This window comes from Nerophis lumbriciformis, linkage group LG35, assembly GCF_033978685.3.
Source record: "Nerophis lumbriciformis linkage group LG35, RoL_Nlum_v2.1, whole genome shotgun sequence".
NCBI lineage: Eukaryota > Metazoa > Chordata > Actinopteri > Syngnathiformes > Syngnathidae > Nerophis > Nerophis lumbriciformis.
The window spans coordinates 22,498,340-22,519,931 of record NC_084582.2 but is presented as its reverse complement, the minus strand read 5'-3'; the positions used below and the strand labels follow the sequence as shown (position 1 = coordinate 22,519,931).

Sequence of the window (21,592 nt, the reverse complement as noted above, 5' to 3'; positions counted from 1 at the left end):
GGGAAGCTGTTTTTATACCCAATCATGGCACTCACCTGTTCCCAATTAGCCTGCACGCCTGTGGGATGTTCCAAATAAGTGTTTGATGAGCATTCCTCAACTTTATCAGTATTTATTGCCACCTTTCCCAACTTCTTTGTCACGTGTTGCTGGCATCAAATTCTAAAGTTAATGATTATTTGCAAAAACAAAAATGTTTATCAGTTTGAACATCAAATATGTTGTCTTTGTAGCATATTCAACTGAATATGGGTTGAAAATGATTTGCAAATCATTGTATTCCGTTTATATTTACATCTAACACAATTTCCCAAATCATATGGAAACGGGGTTTGTACACATATATATATATATATATATATATATATATATACACATATATACATAGATATACACATATATATATACATATATATATATACATATATACTTATATATATATATATATATATATATATATATATATATATATACAAATATTAATTAATATATATATATATATATATATATATATATATATATATATATATATATATATATATATATATATATATATATATATATATATATATATATATATATATATATATATATATATATATATATATCTATCTATCTATGATATTAATTTAACATTAGACAATAGAAGTAAGGGAACTTGTCACACTTAAAAACAAATAGACCACCCTAAGAGTGCTCTGGATTACTTGCAGATGTTGTTCTTACCTACGAACAAATCCCAGCTAAGAAAACATTGGTGAATACATAAAATCTCCTTGAAAACTTCGTAAGTAGGCCCAAGAACAAAATTTGTTCTTAAGAACGGTTGCTGAATGGGGCCCACTGATATTCAAAAGAAACAGTTTATTTGCCTCCATGGAGGAGAGTATTTGTGACATGAAAGTGGCTTCACACTGGAGGGACATTATCCGCGCTAGCTAGCAGCTTGTTGTCAGCCAGACTGCGTCATCAACATGCATTTTCACGACATGGCGAAGGAATGAAAATCTCTATTGCTGGCCAAATTTTTATAATTTATATCAGGGGTGTCAAACTCATTTTAGATCGGGGGCCACATGGAGAAAAATGTACTCCCAAGTGGGCCGGACTGGTAAAATCACGGCATGATAACTTAAAAATAAAGACAACTTCAGATTGTTTTCTTTGTTTAAAAATAGAACAAGCAGATGCTGAAATTGTACAAATCATAATGTTGTTGTTTTTTTTACACTTACATGTTGCGGTTAATAGTATTCTATCTTTATTTGTGGTATTTATATTTTCTGAATAAATTATGTGATAATGTTCATCGATCAACTCAATGAGAAAAAAAAATGATATCAAAATCAAATTACAAGATGTTATTTATGTAGTTTGCTCATTTTCCTTGACTGATGCACTAACATCATGTGGTTTATTTTGTACATATGTAGCATCATCTACAAAGATACAAAGATTTGCTATTTTGTTTCTTTCATTCAAAAATTTCCGGTTAATTTTATACTTTGCAAACTCATCCCGCGGGCCGGTTAAAACCTGTTTGCGGGCCTGATCCGGCCCTCGGGCCGTACGTTTGACACCCCTGATGTATATCATCTATATGGCGCAACCCTAGTACAATCAGTTCAGGTTTCATTAGCAAAATGACATCATTCATCTGTGGTCTATTAGTAAATACTAAAGCTGACTTCGACTAAGGATTTTCATAATCGAATCGGATTTCTTAAATTTTGCCCATAGGAGACGATTAGTTGTTTTTGTATGCTAGAGTGGCTAGGCAAGACAATATGTAGAGTACAATTTGAACGCAAGAAAATTCAAAGTGCTTTACAGATGCATAAAATTGTAAGAAGGCAAATCAGGAATAAAAATTAAATCATCATGAAAATCATGAATTCATTTTGTGGATTTGTCATATACACAATTAAAGAAACGTTTTTTAACCTTGATTTGAAGTTTTCCAGATTTTAGCGAGCTGAAATGCACCCTCAGCATGTTTTGCCCTGACTCTGAGACCACTACCTGAGGATTACAGAGCCTAAGATGGTTCATATGGTTCTATCATGTCATTCTGTCATGTCAGCGATGTACTTTGGTGCAAGACATTGTGGCACCTGATTCTCACCAACACACGGGATACAGTGTGCAGAAAGCCGAAACGGGGCATTTATTGAACAGGTCCTTTTAGGAAGGGCAGGATGTGGAAGCATCAAACGTAATGGACTGGACTCTCACACTATTAACTAGATCCACTCGACGTCCAATGCACCAGTCGCCCGGGGGGGTCCCCATATCTGGGGTCCCCCTCCAAGGTTTCTCATTGTATCCCATTGGGTTGAGTTTTTTCTTGCCCTAATGTGGGATCTTAACCGAGGGTGTCGTTGTGGCTTGTGCAACCCTCTGAGACACTTGTGATTTAGGGCTATATAAATCAACTTTGATTGATTGATTGATTGAAAGTCTCAATTGACAAACATAAATCTCGCCCATCCGGGGTTCTCAATCTTTCCTAAATGCACTCTTTCTTAAATGTCCTAGGCATTTGCCTATAAAACAAGAGAAACATAACATCAGTAAACATTTCACCAGTGATGTCATTAATGGGGAAATAGTGGATGTCTCAGCTTACCGCCTGATGCACCTGCCTCGACACAGAGGAGAGCCAGACCTGAATGAGGCAGAGTAAAGAAAAGTTTGTAGCTGGGCCCCACTCGGCCGCACAGCTGGTGGCGCTTCAGGTTGATTGAGCAGTGCTGGGTTAGTTACTGAAAACCAGTAACTAGTTTCTCTATTTCAAAAGTAACTCAGATACTAACTCAGTTACTTACACCAAAAAGTAATGTGTTACTGTGAAAAGTAACTGTGTAGTTACTTATTTTTTTCTTATTTTTTTTTTAAAGGCTCCCATTAATGCCCTTTTAGCCTTCATTTTAGTACTGTTATTGCACTGGAGAATAATACAATCTGTTGCTCAACTTGACATGCATTTGCATCACTGAACTCTGCTAAGCAATGTGGTCTACATACAACACACAACGACAAAGATATGTTTCAAAGGGCCAATTTATTTCAGGCCAGAACAAATTGACCATACTATTTTAAATAGCTGCAACACAACATACATAAGTAACAAACAGCATAATAACAACATAGCTGTAAACCTGGCTTCACCCAATTAAGGCACACATGACATACACAAAGCCTAACCAGGCATTTTTTTTCTCAAGGAATTGTGAAATAAAATCATATATTCAGGAGATCAACACTATACTGAAGCCCAGACCACTCTACACATTTCCCCAGTTTTAGTTTAGAGATAAGGAAAGATTGGCCTGGCCCACTAGGATCCCTCTTTATGTTTGTGAACTTTATAGTCTATACATTTAGAGTGATGTGATAATCAAACACTCTAGAAGTCTAGAATGAAAGAATATATAAGAGAATTGTTAGACTGTGTATCTTCAGTGATGAATGATGAGCAGAGGCAGAGTTTGGAGTGTTTTCTTTAGCTCGCTTTCCATGTTTATATACTCACTGTCCAGGTACTTGGAACATGTTTTCCGTGCCATTTGCTGTTTGACGCCGGTATCATGCTAAATAGCTGCCTGAAAGCGGGCGACTCCACTGTAGAAATAGCCTGCATGTCTTCTAGCACATACGCTGCAATGGCTCTATCAATGTTGTTCTGGCTAGCAGTCCCTCCGTTAAAATCCTTAAGTGGAGCTGAAGTGGCATCGGAGTCTGTGTCTCTCTTTACTAGTTTCGTCGAAGCATGTTGCTTTTGTAGCTGTTTCAGCAGATTTGAATTGCTGTTTTGGGCAGTATTCCCGGGCGCGGTCACCGCTGCTGCTCACTGCTCTCCTCACCTCCCAGGGGGTGATCAAGGGTGATGGGTCAAATGCAGAGAATAATTTCGCCACACCTAGTGTGTGTGTGACAATCATTGGCACCTTAACTTTAAGTATATGGGATCTTAGATCCAAGACACAACTTACATTTAACTAAAATGTTATTTTCTTTGTGCTCGACAAAAGAAAAGTAGTGAGATTATCCCCATGTTAAGAAACTCGACTTCTGGCTCCGCCATGATGTCTTGTTAGTTGTTATGAGAGTAGCGTATGTGTGTGTGGCCCTTTAAGATATGACAGCATGTGAGGTGAGTGACGTCAGTGAGTGAGTGGGGGAGAGAAGTGAGGGAGCGGCAACAGTGAGTAGTTTGGTGGATGGCTGCGTGCAAGACACCAATAAAGTCACAACGTTGCAACAAACCGCCGGCCTCGTCATTCACCCTCGAGTCCGGAGCTGTAAAGACCCACTGCTGGGTAAAGTGAAGGGTGTTACCCTCAAAGTACATAGGCCCTGGAGGAACGTCTCCCCTGCGCTCCTCAACTACGGTCTGGGAGCCCCCCCCCCCCCCCCCCCCGATCCGCCCCCACTCGCAGCACGGCTCTTCTTTTCCTTGTGACACAGAAGGACGACACCGCAGCGCTCCAATAAAACACACTCAGATCTTCTGTTTCTAGCCGATACTACATAAAAAATAAGGTAAAATAATGCAGTAACGCATCATGTAGTAACGGTAACTGAGTTACTGAATATAAAAATTAACGCGTTATACTACTAGTTACCGCCGAAAATAACGGCGTTACAGTAACGCATTAGTCCCAACACTGGTGGTATGTACCGCCCCTCGGTGATGCGGCCAAAGGTTGGGGCGTTGTCCTCCGTGTTCCACTCTGCCTCCATGCCCTGGCTCCTCCCCTGTGAGGTGCCTACCTGTCAGGCGGTGCTTGAGTGAGACTCCACAACGTGTAGACACGCAGAGCTGTTTTAAAGTCTATTCTCTGAGCAACAGAAAGCCTAATATGGTCATATTTCCTTATTCTAGTCAGGACTCAAGCAGCAGCATTCTTGGTGTACTGCAGCTACTTTAGAGTTGGTTTAGAGAGCACAGTTAGAAAGGCATGGATTAGATTTCTAACCTGATTATGTTTCAGGGATCCCTAAAACCTAGTAATCAGGCTAGAAATCTGGAGTCACAAGGTGACGAATAATAGTTTCTCTTTTCTTTTGTGGGCCACAGACAATGATTTCAATTTTGTCTGAGTTTAGCTGAAGAACATTGTTTTGCATTCACACATTTTTCTGTTCAATGCAGCGACAAAGTAAATCAACAGGCCATCGCTCACCTGTGTCATATGCATAGTTGTGGTAAGACACATTGGAACTGCATGTTAGCTGGCCTAGATAGATAGATAGATAGATAGATAGATGGATAGATAGATAGTACTTTATTGATTCCTTCAGGAGAGTTCCCTCAGGAAAATTAAAATTCCATCAGCAGTGTACAGAATGGAGATCGAATTTAAAAAGTAAAAAGTAAATAATGGGGGTATAAATGGAAATAAAATAGAATAAAAATAAAAAGCAACAATGAGAATAAAAATATAACATTAAAATAAGAATATAACAAGAGAAACTAGGCAGTAGTGACCATGTTATGAAAAAGTATTGCACTGTTATTGTTTTGCATACCCTGTCATCCTAGTACCCCCCCCTCCTACCCAGAGAGGAGTTGTACAGTCTAATGGCGTGTGGGACAAAGGAGTTTTTTAGTCTATTAGTCCTGCACTTGGGATGAAGCAGTCTAGCACTGAACAGGCTCCTCTAGCTACTGATAACGCTATGCAGAGGGTGACTTGCATCATCCAGGATGCTCACTAGTTCCAAGATTGCACATGCCCCCAAGGGTCCCAGAGAAACCCCAATAGTTCATTGAGACACAGTTACCAATTACAATTCCAACCAAGTATGTCCTGCGATCCAGAAAGGACTTGAACCAGTTAAGAGCAGAATTGGATACCCCCACCCAGTTTACTAACCTCTGAAATGAGATAATATGGTCAGCTCTGTCAAAGCCTAGGCAGCGCTCAGGTCCAGCAGAACCAAGATTGAGATTTTGCCAGCGCCTGTATTCAGGTGGGTATCATTTTTCACCATGATCAGAGCTGTTTCAGTGCATATAGATATATAATTTTTTTCTAGGACTTTGTCCAAAAATGTCAGGTTAATATGGGCCGGATTAATTGTATTAATTTATATGATATATGATGTAAAAAGGTCTGTGCTTTGTACATGGATGCCATATATAAATATTATTTCCAGCTGAGTGTAATTGTACTGAATAGAAACAAAGTGTTGATAAAATACTTCCCTGCTCTGGGTTGTTATATCATGATGTTACTGGTGCACAACCTTCTTGTGCTAATAAAAATGTTAAAAAAAATTGCAATTTTTTCACATCTTTATGTACACATAGTACTGATAAATACCGGTATTGATAAGGAATATCAATATTGGTATCGATAAAATCCTAACGATTTACATCCCTATCTTTAACTGTATAATATCAGCATTTAGTATGCATAATGTGTCTAGTACAGTGGTTCTTAACCTGGGTTCGATCAAGCCCTAGGGGTTCGGTGAGTCAGCCTCAGGGGTTTTTGCGGAGCCTCCACCGCGGAGGTCAAGACACACCCGACTCATCGTGTAAATAAAACTTCTCCCTATCGGCATATTATGAATACCCCCAAACAATGTTCCCTCTAATTTTCCATATGCGTGAGCAAACGCAAAAACTCATTGAGCATTCAGTGGAGCACATGTGAGCGACGAGATGTGTCTGGAATCGGAGACATTTCTGTACCCATGGAACTGAAGCAAACAATTGCCACGCACTTAGATGAGCTTGCAAAGTCTCTCGACGGATATGTCCCTACAAGAGAGTCATATCCAGCATGGGTGAGACAGCCGTCGTTCACGTTTGCTGTTGAGACAGCAAATGTCAATGATGAATAACTCAAAGAAATCATTGAAATTCAGCAGAGCCAGGTTCAACAGCAACTCTTCAGAATAACAATGCTCTCAACATTTTGGTGTCAACAAATGGAAAAGTACACATATCCAGTTATTAATTAAGCACTGGAATGTTTTATACCATTTGTTACAACATATCTTTGCGAGCAATCCTTTTCAAGGATGCTGGACATGAAAATTAAGAAAAGGAACAGACTCTGCTGTGAAAATGACATGAGAGTGACCAGGGGCGTCACTAGCTTTTAAGGACAGGGGGGGCTTTGCCCCCAGGAGATGCACAGGATGCGAGCGAATGTTACACACGAGCACAAAACTTCACAAACGGCTAACAAAGACTTAGAAATTATTCATTGTTATGGGACGATGGCTTTTAACCATATATTTTCTTTTTCTTTTTATGTATTTATTCATTTTACATTTTATATTAAATGTCTTGGTTTTTCCTCCCTCTGAAAATCCTATTAAATGTTTAACAAGCCATCCTATAATAATAAAACAGCTATTAATGTAACAATACAATAAAACAAATATATTTAATGATGGTTTTTTTTTCATTTTAACAATAGGCTTATGTATATTACTTTATATAGATTCTACAAGAAACACAAAACTTAAAAAATAAATGATTTACAATTGCACACACAAGGTTTTGTGCAGCTTCACTCATTGTAAAGGAAGATAATGTGCTTCGTACACCTGCAGGACCGCAAGCAAGGTCGCAGAGAAAATGCGGGCTGGAATTTGAGTGATGTGGGCCTTTTCTATATGAACAAGTGGAATGGATTGGATACCGACGCACGAAAGGGGCTCTCTACCTTACGCTACGAAGTGAGGGGAAACTGAGTGAATAATAACAGGTTATATGATTATTTATTTAAACTTATATTTGGGCCACTTTATAATGAATATGTCGGCATTTATTTGTAAAAAAAAACAAAAAAACACCAAATTATTTAGGGGGGCTTAAGAATATTTTAGGGGGGTTTGAGCCCCCCTAAAATAGGCCTAACAACGCCAATGAGAGTGACACTTGCCAATGTGAAGCCACGCATATCTGAACTGGTCTCTCAAAAGCAACAGCAGAAGTCACACTGATTTGCAGGTGTGTATTTTGTTGTGAGTTCATGCACTGTGTTGGTTTTGTTCTTTGAACAAGGTGATGTTCATGCACGGTACATTTTGTGCACCAGTAAAAAAAAACATAACTTTGTGTTGTATTTGAAAAAAAAAACATTTTTTATTTTTCACTAAAGAAGGGTTCGGTGAATGCGCATATGAAACTGGTGGGGTTCGGTACCTCCAACAAGGTTAAGAACCACTGGTCTAGTATATACAAATTTTTAATGAATTGACATTTTCGTTGAATGATTTTGTGTCCAACGCTGTCATTGAAAATGACTATCATTAGAATGTATAAGGCATCTATTGTAAATCATGAGCTTGCCATTTTCTTAACCAGGGGTGTCAAACTCATTTTAGATCGGGGTCCACATGGAGAAAAATCTACTCCCAAGTGGGCCAGACTGGTAAAATCACGGCACGATAACTTAAAAATAAAGACAACTTTAGATTGTTTTCTTTGTTTAAAAATAGAACAAGCACATTCTGAAAATATAAAAATCATAATGTTGTTGGGGGTTTTTTTTTACACTTACACGTTGCGGTTAATAGTTTTCTATCTTTGTCGTTATTTATATTTTCTGAATAAATTATGTGATAATGTTCATCAGTCAACTCTTTGGTGTTAATTTTCAATCCATCAAGATAAACAAAATTATATCAAAATCAAATTACAGTATGTTATGTATGTAGTTTGCTCATTTTCCTCGACTGGTGCACTAACATCATGTGGTTTATTTTGTACATATGTAGCATCATCTACAAAGATACAAAGAATTGCTATTGTGACTTCTAGTGGACAAATGTAGAACAGCAGTTTCTTTCATTCAAAAATGTCAGGTTAATTTGTATACTTAGCAAACTCATCCCACAGGCCGGATAAAACCTGTTCGCGGGCCATACGCTTGACACCCCTGTTCTAAACACACCTCGTCTGGTCTACTTTAATAGCAAATACAATAATATAACACACCTGTTGTTTGCAGCTACGGCGGTTCAAGCAAGAACGTTGTTCCGACAAAAGCAAGGAGAGAAGACAATCGACGTGTACTGGCTGTCTGATGATGGAGGTGCGGTCGTGCTTGTGCATGTTAGTCATTTTAAAAAATCCAGCTTCACATGTTTCCTCATCATTTCTGTGTGCCTTTCAGGCCTCACCCTGCTGCTGCCTTACCTGCTCACTCGCAGGAAGTGCTGGGCCAAATGTACAGTTCGAGTGTTTGTGGGCGGAGAAAGTTGCAGCAAAGAGGAGCGGAAAGAGGAGTAAGCACTCGGATTACTCATTGGACTTCATATTGTATAATATTAATAATAATAATATTAATAATAAAATCCTAATGTCAACATTATGGGGGCTTAAGCCCAATATTTTTAATGGCAGCACTAAAACTGAAAAAATGGAGTGGAACCTGTTTATCTCGACAACACTCGTGCTGGCTGACATCAACAGAAACGGTTGTCGACATAATCGAAAGAGAAACTAACCTTTGCTTGTAAATTTACTTCTGACTGGGTGGTATAGCTCGGTTGGTAGAGCGGCCGTGCCAGCAACTTGAGGGTTCCAGGTTCGATTCCCGCTTCCGCCATCCTAGTCACTGTCGTTGTGTCCTTGGGCAAGACACTTTACCCACCTGCTCCCAGTGCCACCCACACTGGTTTAAATGTAACTTAGATATTGGGTTTCACTATGTAAAGCGCTTTGAGTCACTAGAGAAAAGCGCTATATAAATATAATTCACTTCACTTCACTGACTTCCAATACTTCCAATAGGACATAGGGTTGTACGGTATATCGGCACTAGTATAGTATCGCGGAACTAATGAATCAAAAATGGTACTATACTGTTTGAAAAGTATCGGTTCCCGGGCAAGACGGTGCGTCATCACGTCGTGACATTGCTGGTTTTGCGAGCAGACGAGCATGTTCGGCAGCACACAATCACAGAGTACTTACAAGCAAACACAGTGTCTAGAACAGGGTTCGGGAACTTTTTTGGATGAGAGAGCCCATCCATCCATCTTCTTCCGCTTATCCGAGGTCGGGTCGCGGGGGCAGCAGCCTAAGCAGGGAAGCCCAGACTTCCCTCTCCCCAGCCACTTCGTCCAGCTCTTCCTGTGGGACCCCGAGGCGTACCCAGGCCAGCCGGGAGACATAGTCTTCCCAACGTGTCCTGGGTCTTCCCCGCGGCCTCCTACCGGTCGGACGTGCCCTAAACACCTCCCTAGGGAGGCGTTCGGGTGGCATCCTGACCAGATGCCCGAACCACCTCATCTGGCTCCTCTCGATGTGGAGGAGCAGCGGCTTTACTTTGAGCTCCTCCCGGATGGCAGAGCTTCTCACCCTATCTCTAAGGGAGAGCCCCGCCACCCGGCGGAGGAAACTCATTTCGGCCGCTTGTACCCGTGATCTTGTCCTTTCAGTCATAACCCAAAGCTCATGACCATAGGTGAGGATGGGAACGTAGATCGACCGGTAAATTGAGAGCTTTGCCTTCCGGCTCAGCTCCTTCTTCACCACAACGGATCGATACAGCGTCCGCATTACTGAAGACGCCGCACCGATCCGCCTGTCGATCTCACGATCCACTCTTCCCTCACTCGTGAACAAGACTCCGAGGTACTTGAACTCCTCCACTTGGGGCAAGATCTCCTCCCCAACCCGGAGATGGCACTCCACCTTTTTCCGGGCGAGAACCATGGACTCGGACTTGGATGAGAGAGCCATGAAAGCCAAATATTTTAAAATGTTTTTCCGTGAGAGCCATATCATATTTTTTTAACACTGAATACAACTAAATGCGTGTGCGTTTTTTAAGTAAGACCAACATTTTTAGAGTATAATAAGTCTGTTATTCTTTTTAATAACATTTATTCTGAAGCTAACCAATAATAAATAAAATACTTCTTAACCGTAATGCGACTTTTTGAACATGGTGCAGTAACGGATGGATGGATTAAAATGTATGAGAATGTTTTAGATTTTGAACGTTATTTGTAACACTGTGATTACCAGCAGAATTATTCATTACTTATCGTGTTAAGCAATGTCAGCTAAGATTTATCTGAGAGCCAGATGCAGTCATCAAAAGAGCCACATCTGGCTCGAGAGCCATAAGTTCCCTACCCCTGGTGTAGACAGAAAAGGGAGAACGGATGCATTTTGGCCTGAAAACTAAAGATAAAGGTGAAGTTATAACACTGAAACTCCCTCAGGAAGAGGTGCTTTCAGACATGGCTAGCTAGCTAGCGGCGGACGTCCATTCACAGTCGGCAGTGTTTTAGCTACTTCTAAATCACTAATCCTCGCCTCCGTGGCGACGAATAAAGTACGTTTCTTACAAGTATCATCCCTGCAGGACGAGGAATAGCTAAACATGCTTCACTACACACCGTAAGAGGATACGATAGCTAATCGCTAACCATGGGTGGATCTAAGCCTGACATCCACTGTAATGATACCAAGTACAATAGTGTACGTAGTTGATACTACTTGTACTATGATTACGTCAAACATTTTTATCGTCACAAAATCTTTTTTCCTTTTTTAAAAATGTTTATAAACTCAGGAAATATGTCCCTGGACACATGAGGACTTTGAATATGACCAATGCATGATCCTGTAACTACTTGGTATCGGATCGATACCTACGGTAAATTTGTGTTTTATCATCCAAAACTAAGGTAAAGTATCAAACAACAGAAGAATAAGTGATTATTGCATTTTAACAGAAGTGTAGATAGAACATGTTAAAAGAGAAAGTAAGCAGATATTAACAGTAAATGAACTAGTGGATTAATACTCGATTTTTACAGCTTGTCCCTCATAATTTAGACAAAATAGAATGATAAATGACACAATATGTTACTGCATACATCAGCAGACTAATTAGGAGCCTTTGTTTGCTTACTTACTACTAAAAGAAAAGTTATCTAGTATGTTCACTATTTTATTTAAGGACAAAATTGTTCTTTGATTGCAATAAGAAACATACCGTATTTTCCGCACTATAAGGCGCACCGGATTATTAGCCGCACCTTCAATGAATTACATATTTCATAACTTTGTCCACCAATAAGCCGCCCCGGATTATAAGCCGCGCCTACGCTGCGCTAAAGGGAATGTCAAAAAAACAGTCAGATAGTTCAGTCAAACTTTAATAATATATTGAAAACCAGCGTTCTAACAACTCTGTCCCAAAATGTACGCAAATGTGCAATCACAAACATAGTAAAATTCAAAATGGTGTAGAGCAATAGCAACATAATGTTGCCCTTAACGTTAATGTCACAACACACAAAATAAACATAGCGCTCACCTTCTGAAGTTATTCTTCATTCGTAAATCCTTCGAATTCTTCGTCTTCGGTGTCCGAATTGAAAAGTTGCGCAAGCGTGGGATGCAAAATGGCCGGTTCCGTCTCGTAGAAGTCATCGGAGTCAGTGTCGCTGTTGTTGTCCAGTAGTTCTGTGAATCCTGCCTTCCGGAAAGCTCGGACCACAGTTGTGACCGAAATATCTGCCCAGGCATTTACGATCCACTGGCAAATGTTGGCGTATGTCGTCCGGCGCTGTCTGCCCGTCTTAGTGAAGGTGTGTTCGCCTTCGGAGCTGTGTGAAAAAAGCCACCCGGCCTCTTCGCGTAAACTTCCCTTAACCACTCGCTCATCTTTTCTTCATCCATCCATCCCTTCGAGTTAGCTTTTATGATGACGCCGGCTGGAAAGGTCTCTTTTGGCAAGGTCTTCCTTTTGAATATCACCATGGGTGGAAGTTAGCATGGCAAGCTAGAACCACAGTGAAGGATGACTTCTCATTCCCTGTGGTGCGAATATTCACCGTACGTGCTCCCGTTCCACAGGAATATCAGTTGCTGTGAAATACGGTAGTAATCCGTGTGCGGATGGAGAGATTGCGTCTTTTTATGAACCGGATCCTTGTCGCTTAGTAGGAGCCATTTTGTGGTCTTTACAGATGTAAACAGGAAATGAAACGTACGGTGATATCCGCGCGTTTTTTCTTCTTCTTCCGGGGGCGGGTGGTTGCTTACAGTAGAAGAAGAAGCGCTTCCTGTTCTATGGGGGCGGGTGCTTTCCTTGGCGGTTGCTTGCGTAGAAGAAGAAGCGCTTCCTGTTCTACCGGGAAAAAAGATGGCGGCTGTTTACCGAAGTTGCGAGATCGAAACTTTATGAAAATGAATCGTAATAAAGCGCACCGGGTTATAAGGCGCACTGTCAGCTTTTGAGAAAATGTGTGGTTTTTAGGTGCGCCTTATAGTGCGGAAAATACGGTATGTTTAATGTGCCGTAAGATTTTTTGTTAAAATGAGGCCATTAATGAAATGTTTTTGTGGTCTTCCTTATTTAAAAAAAGTACTGAAAAGTATCGCAAAGATTCAAAATACATTTTGGTACTGGTACCGGTACTAAAATATTGGTATCGGGACAACACTAATAGGACATAATAGAAATGTGAAATTCAAAATTGCACTACCCTATCTGGTGTGTGCGCGCCTAAACTACTTTACATATTCACACTAGAACAGTGGTTCTTAACCTGGGTTCGATCGAAACCTAGGGGTTCGTTGAGTCGGGCTCAGGGGTTCGGCGGAGGTCAAGACACACCCGGCTCATCGTGTAAATAAAAACTTCTCGCTATCTGCGTATTACGGATACAGCAACAGCAGAAGTCAGACTGATTCGCAGGTGTGTAATTTGTTGTGAGTTTATGCACTGTGTTTGTTTTGTTCTTTGAACAAGGTGATGTCCATGCACGGTTAATTTTATGCACCAGTATAAAAACATGGTAACACTTTAGTATGGGGAACATATTCACCTATAATTAGTTGCTTAATAACATGCAAATTAGTAACCTATTGGCTCTTAACTAGTCATTATTAAAGGGGAACATTATCACCAGACCTATGTAAGCGTCAATATTTACCTTGATGTTGCAGAAAAAAGACCATATATTTTTTTAACCGATTTCCGAACTCTAAATGGGTGAATTTTGGCGAATTAAACGCCTTTCTAATATTCGCTCTCGGAGCGATGACGTCACAACGTGGCATCACATCGGGAAGCAATCCGCCATTTTCTCAAACACCGAGTCAAATCAGCTCTGTTATTTTCCGTTTTTTCGACTGTTTTCCGTACCTTGGAGACATCATGCCTCGTCGGTGTGTTGTCGGAGGGTGTAACAACACGAACAGAGACGGATTCAAGTTGCACCAGTGGCCCAAAGATAAGAAAGTGGCAAGAAATTGGACATTTGTTCCGCACACTTTACCGACAAAAGCTATGCTACGACAGAGATGGCAAGAATGTGTGGATATCCTGCGACACTCAAAGCAGATGCATTTCCAACGATAAAGTCAAAGAAATCTGCCGCCAGACCCCCATTGAATCTGCCGGAGTGTGTGAGCTATTCAGGGACAAAGGGCCTCGGTAACACGGCAAGCAATGTCGGCAGTTTGTTCCCGCAGATGAGCGAGCTAAACCCCCTATCGACCCTAGCTTCCCTGGCCTGCTGACATCAACTCCAAAACTGGACAGATCAGCTTTCAGGAAAAGAGCGCGGATGAGGGTATGTCTACAGAATATATTAATTGATGAAAATTGGGCTGTCTGCACTCTCAAAGTGCATGTTGTTGCCAAATGTATTTCATATGCTGTAAACCTAGTTCATAGATGTTAGTTTCCTTTAATGCCAAACAAACACATACCAATCGTTGGTTAGAAGGCGATCGCCGAATTCGTCCTCGCTTCTCCCGTGTCGCTGGCTGTCGTGTCGTTTTCGTCGGTTTCGCTTTCATACGGTTCAAACCGATATGGCTCAATAGCTTCAGTTTCTTCTTCAATTTCGTTTTCGCTACCTGCCTCCACACTACAACCATCCGTTTCAATACATTCGTAATCTGTTGAATCGCTTAAGCCGCTGAAATCCGAGTCTGAATCCGAGCTAATGTCGCTATAGCTTGCTGTTCTTTCCGCCATGTTTGTTTGTGTTGGCTTCACTATGTGACGTCACAGGAAAATGGACGGGTGTTTATAATGATTGTTAAAATCAGGCACTTTGAAGCTTTTTTTAGGGATATTGCGTGATGGGTAAAATTTTGAAAAAAACTTATAAAAATATAATAAGCCACTGGGAACTGATTTTTAATGGTTTTAACCATTCTGAAATTGTGATAATGTTCCCCTTTAAGTACTTATTAATGCCTTATTCGGCATGATCTCACTATAAAACCCTAGCCCTCTAACCCTGGCCCTAACCCTAACCAAATAAGTCTTTGTTACTTAGAATATGTTCCCCTAGTGTCCAAAAAACTCTAAATTAAGTTTTTGTTACTTAGAATATGTTCCCCATACTAAAGTTTTACCAAAACATATAACTTGAAACTGGTGGGGTTCGGTACCTCCAACAAGGTTAAGAACCACTGCACTAGAACAATGTACCAGAAAAATGAATCCAAAAGTTGCTTTGTTTCCATTGACACTGACTCTTTTTCTCGTCCAGCCACCAGTCAGGTAGCACACGCCTGCAGCTTGGCCAATTGCCAACACTGCTTCTGTATGTGCATAAAAAACAACTCGCAGCTTCGAATCGGTTCTCATTGTTTACTAAAAAGAACCATTCAAGGAGCTTTTTGTATTATTAGGTCCATCAGTGCTAAATATTATAAACTTATCACTTTCCTCTGGCACTGTTCCCCTAGCATTCAAGAAAGCGGTTATTCATCCTCTGCTCAAAAGACCTAACCTTGATCCTGACCTCATGGTAAACTACCGACCGGTGTCCCACCTTCCCTTTATTTCGAAAATCCTCGAAAAAATTGTCGCACAGCAGCTAAATGAACACTTAGTGTCTAACAATCTCTGTGAACCTTTTCAATCCGGTTTCAGGGCAAATCACTCTACGGAGACAGCCCTCGCAAAAATGACTAATGATCTACTGCTAACGATGGATTCGGATGCGTCATCTATGTTGCTGCTTCTTGATCTTAGCGCTGCTTTCGATACCGTCGATCATAATATTTTATTAGAGCGTATCAAAACACGTATTGGTATGTCAGACTTAGCTTTGTCGTGGTTTAACTCTTATCTTACTGACAGGATGCAATGCGTCTCCCATAATAATGTGACCTCGGACTATGTTAAGGTAACGTGCGGAGTTCCTCAGGGTTCGGTTCTTGGCCCTGCACTCTTTAGTATTTACATGCTGCCGCTAGGCGACATCATACGCAAATACGGTGTTAGCTTTCATTGTTATGCTGATGACACCCAACTCTACATGCCCCTAAAGCTGACCAACACGCCGGATTGTAGTCAGCTGGAGGCGTGTCTTAATGAAATTAAACAATGGATGTCCGCTAACTTCTTGCAACTCAACGCCAAGAAAACGGAAATGCTGATTATCGGTCCTGCTAAACACCGACATTTATTTAATAATACCACCTTAACATTTGACAACCAAACAATTACACAAGGCGAATCAGTAAAGAATCTGGGTATTATCTTCGACCCAACTCTCTCGTTTGAATCACACATTAAGAGTGTTACTAAAACGGCCTTCTTTCATCTCCGTAATATCGCTAAAATTCGTTCTATTTTATCCATTAGCGACGCTGAGATCATTATTCATGCGTTCGTTACGTCTCGTCTCGACTACTGTAACGTATTATTTTCGGGTCTCCCTATGTCTAGCATTAAAAAATTACAGTTGGTACAAAATGCGGCTGCTAGACTTTTGACAAGAACAAGAAAGTTTGATCATATTACGCCTATACTGGCTCACCTGCACTGGCTTCCTGTGCACTTAAGATGTGACTTTAAGGTTTTACTACTTACGTATAAAATACTACACGGTCTAGCTCCGTCCTATCTTGTCGATTGCATTGTACCATATGTCCCGGCAAGAAATCTGCGTTCAAAGAACTCCGGCTTATTAGTGATTCCCAGAGCCCAAAAAAAGTCTGCGGGCTATAGAGCGTTTTCTATTCGGGCTCCAGTACTATGGAATGCCCTCCCGGTAACAATTAGAGATGCTACCTCAGTAGAAGCATTTAAGTCCCATCTTAAAACTCATTTGTATACTCTAGCCTTTAAATAGCCCCCCTGTTAGACCAGTTGATCTGCCGTTTCTTTTCTTTTCTCCTCTGCTCCCCTTTTCCTTGAGGGGGGGGGGGCACAGGTCCGGTGGCCATGGATGAAGTGCTGGCTGTCCAGAGTCGGGACCCGGGGTGGACCGCTCGCCTGTGCATCGGCTGGGAACATCTCTGCGCTGCTGACCCGTCTCCGCTCGGGATGGTGTCCTGCTGGCCCCACTATGGACTGGACTCTTACTATTATGTTGGATCCACTATGGACTGGACTCTCACAATATTATGTCAGACCCACTCGACATCCATTGCTTTCGGTCTCCCCTAGAGGGGGGGGTTACCCACATATGCGGTCCTCTCCAAGGTTTCTCATAGTCATTCACATCGACGTCCCACTGGGGTGAGTTTTTCCTTGCCCGTATGTGGGCTTTGTACCGAGGATGTCGTTGTGGCTTGTGCAGCCCTTTGAGACACTTGTGATTTAGGGCTATATAAATAAAGATTGATTGATTGATTGATTGAAAAGACTTGGTGCGTTCGCGTAGGTCACATCTCTAGTCTGACGGGCAAACTCTTTAGGTAAAGACTCAGCTGTCTACCTGCACCTCAAAGAGAAACAGCACTTTTTTGAGGACAAAAATGTACCGATTCTGGACAGGTAAGATGGATGGTTTAAAAGCTACGTCAACGTTGAAAAAACATCCCTAAACAGATGAGGTGGTCTACGACACCACCTATCTCCCACATTCAACATTGTCCTTTCAAGCATTCCAAAGAGACTCAACTATTTAGCCTCTAATGAATAACAACAGGACATAAGCAATTTTATGGTTTCAGGTGACCCCTTTGTGCCATTAGTGCAAGTGAATGGAATGATAACTAGGGATGATGTTTGATAAGAAATTATCGAGTTCGAGCCTCTTATCGAATCCTCTTATCGAACCGATTCCTTATCGATTCTCTTATCGAGTCCAGATAGGTTGTTGTATATGGAAAAAAAACACACAATATTTGGTTTAACAAAAGCTCACTTTTATTATATAAGAAAAAAATAAAATCTAATAAATAAATAAATATTGACTGTTACCCCCCTAAAAAAATCAAATCAAATAAATAAATATTAACTGTTGTTACCCAAAGTATATTAAGTGGGATTTTTCAGAAAAACAAATATATACAGTAACACAAAAACAACCTGTCTCTGTGATCACTATAGGTGTATAAATAATAATATAGTGTTAAAAAAAATCAGTCCCTTGGGTACAAAACTTAAAATAATACAGCTCTCCAAAAAGTGCACTTCTGCTGCTATTTGACATAACTGTTTGTTATGATGCTTTAACATTTTTGCACTTTATTTCTTTATTGAAAGAAAATTCTATGAAGAGAAAAGTTGTTTGCAAATGTGGTTACAATGCTAAAAAATGAAAAGTTAAAGCTAAAAAAAGAAATACACTTTCTTGAGTTAACATTATTTCTTTATAGGAGGAAATATGTGATGTTATGAGCTAGGCTAGGGAATATAATAACTACACTACCCAGCATGCAACGGGAGTGACGAGCATGCGCTGTAGCCCCGAAAAGTGTTGTTGCATGTCGTCACCTGGCAGCTAAGAATGAGGTTATGAGCACGCTGTGAAAGTAAACGTCAAGAACTCAGCCAACACGCCTCGTCTGCATTATTTATAATTAGACAGACAACACATATACAGTGTGATTTTGTTTTGTGTACAAGAAAAGAAAAACAAAAGTTAAAAAAGGAAGATGTGTTGTATATATATGTATGTACTGCGGTTGCTTTAAGAACGTTGCGACATCTGCCGTAAAGGAGGTGCGTTGCTAGCCTGGTTGCTATGTTTCCGGTTGGTCGTAAAAGTGTTCGTCATGTGTTTGTACCCTGCTCAAATCTCTCAGTAAAGTTATTCATTGGATTATACCTTTTGTTTTGAACTTTATTACACCTTGGAGCGCTTTTTCCGGTCCATTTATTTCCTGCTTTCTCTATTTGCGCCTAATGACCAGTGTTGGGTTAGTTACTGAAAACCAGTAACTAGTTACAGTTACTAGTTACTTTATTTCAAAAGTAACTCAGTTACTAACTCAGTTACTTAAACCAAAAAGTAATGCGTTACTGTGAAAAGTAACTATTTAGTTACTTATATATATATTTTTTTATTTTTTTAAGGCCCCATAATGCCCTTTTAGCCTTCATTTTAGTACTGTTATTGCACTGGAGAATAATACAATCTGTTGTTCAACTTGACATGCATTTGCATCACTGAACTCTGCTAAGCAATGTGCTCTACATACAACACACAAAGACAAAGATATGTTTTAAAGGGCCAATTTGTTTCAGACCAGAACAAATTGACAAAACTATTTTAAATAGCTGCAACTTAACATACATAAGTAACAAACAGCATAATAACAACATAGCTGTAAAACAAGAAAGGCACACACTACATACATAAAGCCTAACCAGGCGTTTTCTCAAGGAATTATGAAATAAAATCATGTCTGAAGCCCAGAACACTCTACACATTTCCCCACTTAGTTTAGAGAAAAGGAAATATTAGCCTGGCCCACTAGTATCCCTCTCTAGGTTTGTGAACTTTATAGTCTAAACATTTAGAGTGATGTGATAATCAAACACTCTAAAAGTTTAAAATGAAAGAGTATATAAGAGAATTGACAGAGTGTGTGTACCTTCACGTGTGCAGTGCCTCGTTAAAATCCAGCCGCTGTTGGAGGTGGAGGTGAGTGTGTGTCTCTTTACTAGCTTCGTCGAAGCATGTTGTTTTTGTCGCTGTTTCAGCATATTTGAAACTTACATTCAGCTAAAATGTTCTTTTCTTTGTGGTCGATAAAAGAAACGTACTGAAAATATCTCCATTTTAAGAAACTCGGCTTCGGGGTTCGCCATGACGTCTTGATAGTAGACACAGACACGCCCCCTCCCACACACACACACACACACACACACACACACACACACACACACACACACACACACACACACACACACACGTACACACAGATAGCGCGCGGCGCGCCTCTTTTTTGTCGCCTCTTCAGCAGCGACACTCAGATCTTCTCAGTTTCTAGCCGATACTACATAAAAAATAACGCAAAATAACGCAGTAACGCATCATGTAGTAACGGTAACGGAGTTACTGAATATAAAAAATAACGCGTTAGATTACTAGTTACCGCCGTAACGCGTTAGTCCCAACACTGCTAATGACTGAGCTACGTGACGTCATTTCTTGTGATGTCTCAAAGGGCATTTCTGGTCGGGACGGGATTCGTTCCCAGGGATTCGAATAAAGAACCAACTCTTTTTCTTTACTATAGTGGTCTCGATAACGGGTACCGGTTCTCAAAAAGGGATTCGAGTCCGAGGACTCGGTTCTTTTCATATCGAACAACCGGGATCACCGGTTTCGAGTATCATCCCTAATGCTAACATGGGTGATTCCAGTCTAATGACTGATTTTCTGATGGTATTTGTTGTTTTACAGCGATTGTTTTGCTACATAATACTTCAACGCTAATGAAGGGGGATTCCATTGTAATTGTTAGAGGCCTCGCACTGAGTAGCCTGGTCACAGTGCTTGATTGTGTTCTCATCGCAGGCTGTGACCTGACTCTTTTATTTAATATTTATTGATTTCTTTACTCTCATTTGCATTTCTATTGTGCTTTTAATCACATCTAAATGGTTTCGATAATGTAATTTAAATTCCACATGTCACCTCGGGGATCGTGCTTTATCAGTATCATGCAGTATCATGCTTCAAACCCTGCTTTTAAAAGCTGTTCACTACAAAACATGCTGATTGTAGTCATTAATATGGACTTCCTCATTTAGATTTGAAAAAAATATATAGCACAAATTGTTTCATTTTTGTCTGGTAGGTTAATGTTTTGGATCAATTTGGATAATTTATTATTTATTGAGTTTAATAAAATACATTTTTTTAAATCTTTCAGCAAGTTGGTCTATTTTTTTTTAGTTTAAATAAGCATTTAATGTTTTCTGTTTCAGGCAAATGTATGCACTTTTAAATAGACTGAAACATAGTTTTAGTTAAGTCATTATTTGTTGTAAGTTAAGCTATATTTAGTTTTTGTTTTCTTTAATGTTTGTTAATAAGGATACAAGTTTATGCATAGGTGTACTTATAACAATTTTATAGACAAATTATACTGTAAATAGTCACAAGCAAGAGTTGGGGGTGGCACAAAATGTTGTCTTTTTCGAGAAAAAAAATGATAAGCTTTGAGTATAAGTTGTTTGGGCTTTAGCACCAGCATCTAGACCATGGGTGTCAAACTCTGGCCCGCGGGCCAAATGTGTCCCGCCGTGTAATTTAATTTGGCCCTTGAGGCAATATCAAATTAACTTGGAGCTGGCCCGCCGGTGTTATACAGCGGCGGTGCATTCACCGCTAATACTCATACTTGCCAACCCTCCCGATTTTCAGTGCCCCTCTCGAA

The 21,592-nt window shown here is 40.2% G+C and overlaps 1 protein-coding gene across 1 annotated transcript in view; it reads left to right on the top strand.

The window, feature by feature from the left end:
• Positions 1 to 21,592, top strand: part of slc12a3 (solute carrier family 12 member 3) — a 152,449-nt gene that overhangs the window by 113,631 nt on the left and 17,226 nt on the right. The window contains exons 21-22 of the mRNA XM_061928125.1: positions 8,982 to 9,065; positions 9,147 to 9,258. Coding sequence (XP_061784109.1) covers positions 8,982 to 9,065; positions 9,147 to 9,258 — 196 coding nt within the window. The remainder of the gene's footprint in view (positions 1 to 8,981; positions 9,066 to 9,146; positions 9,259 to 21,592) is intronic.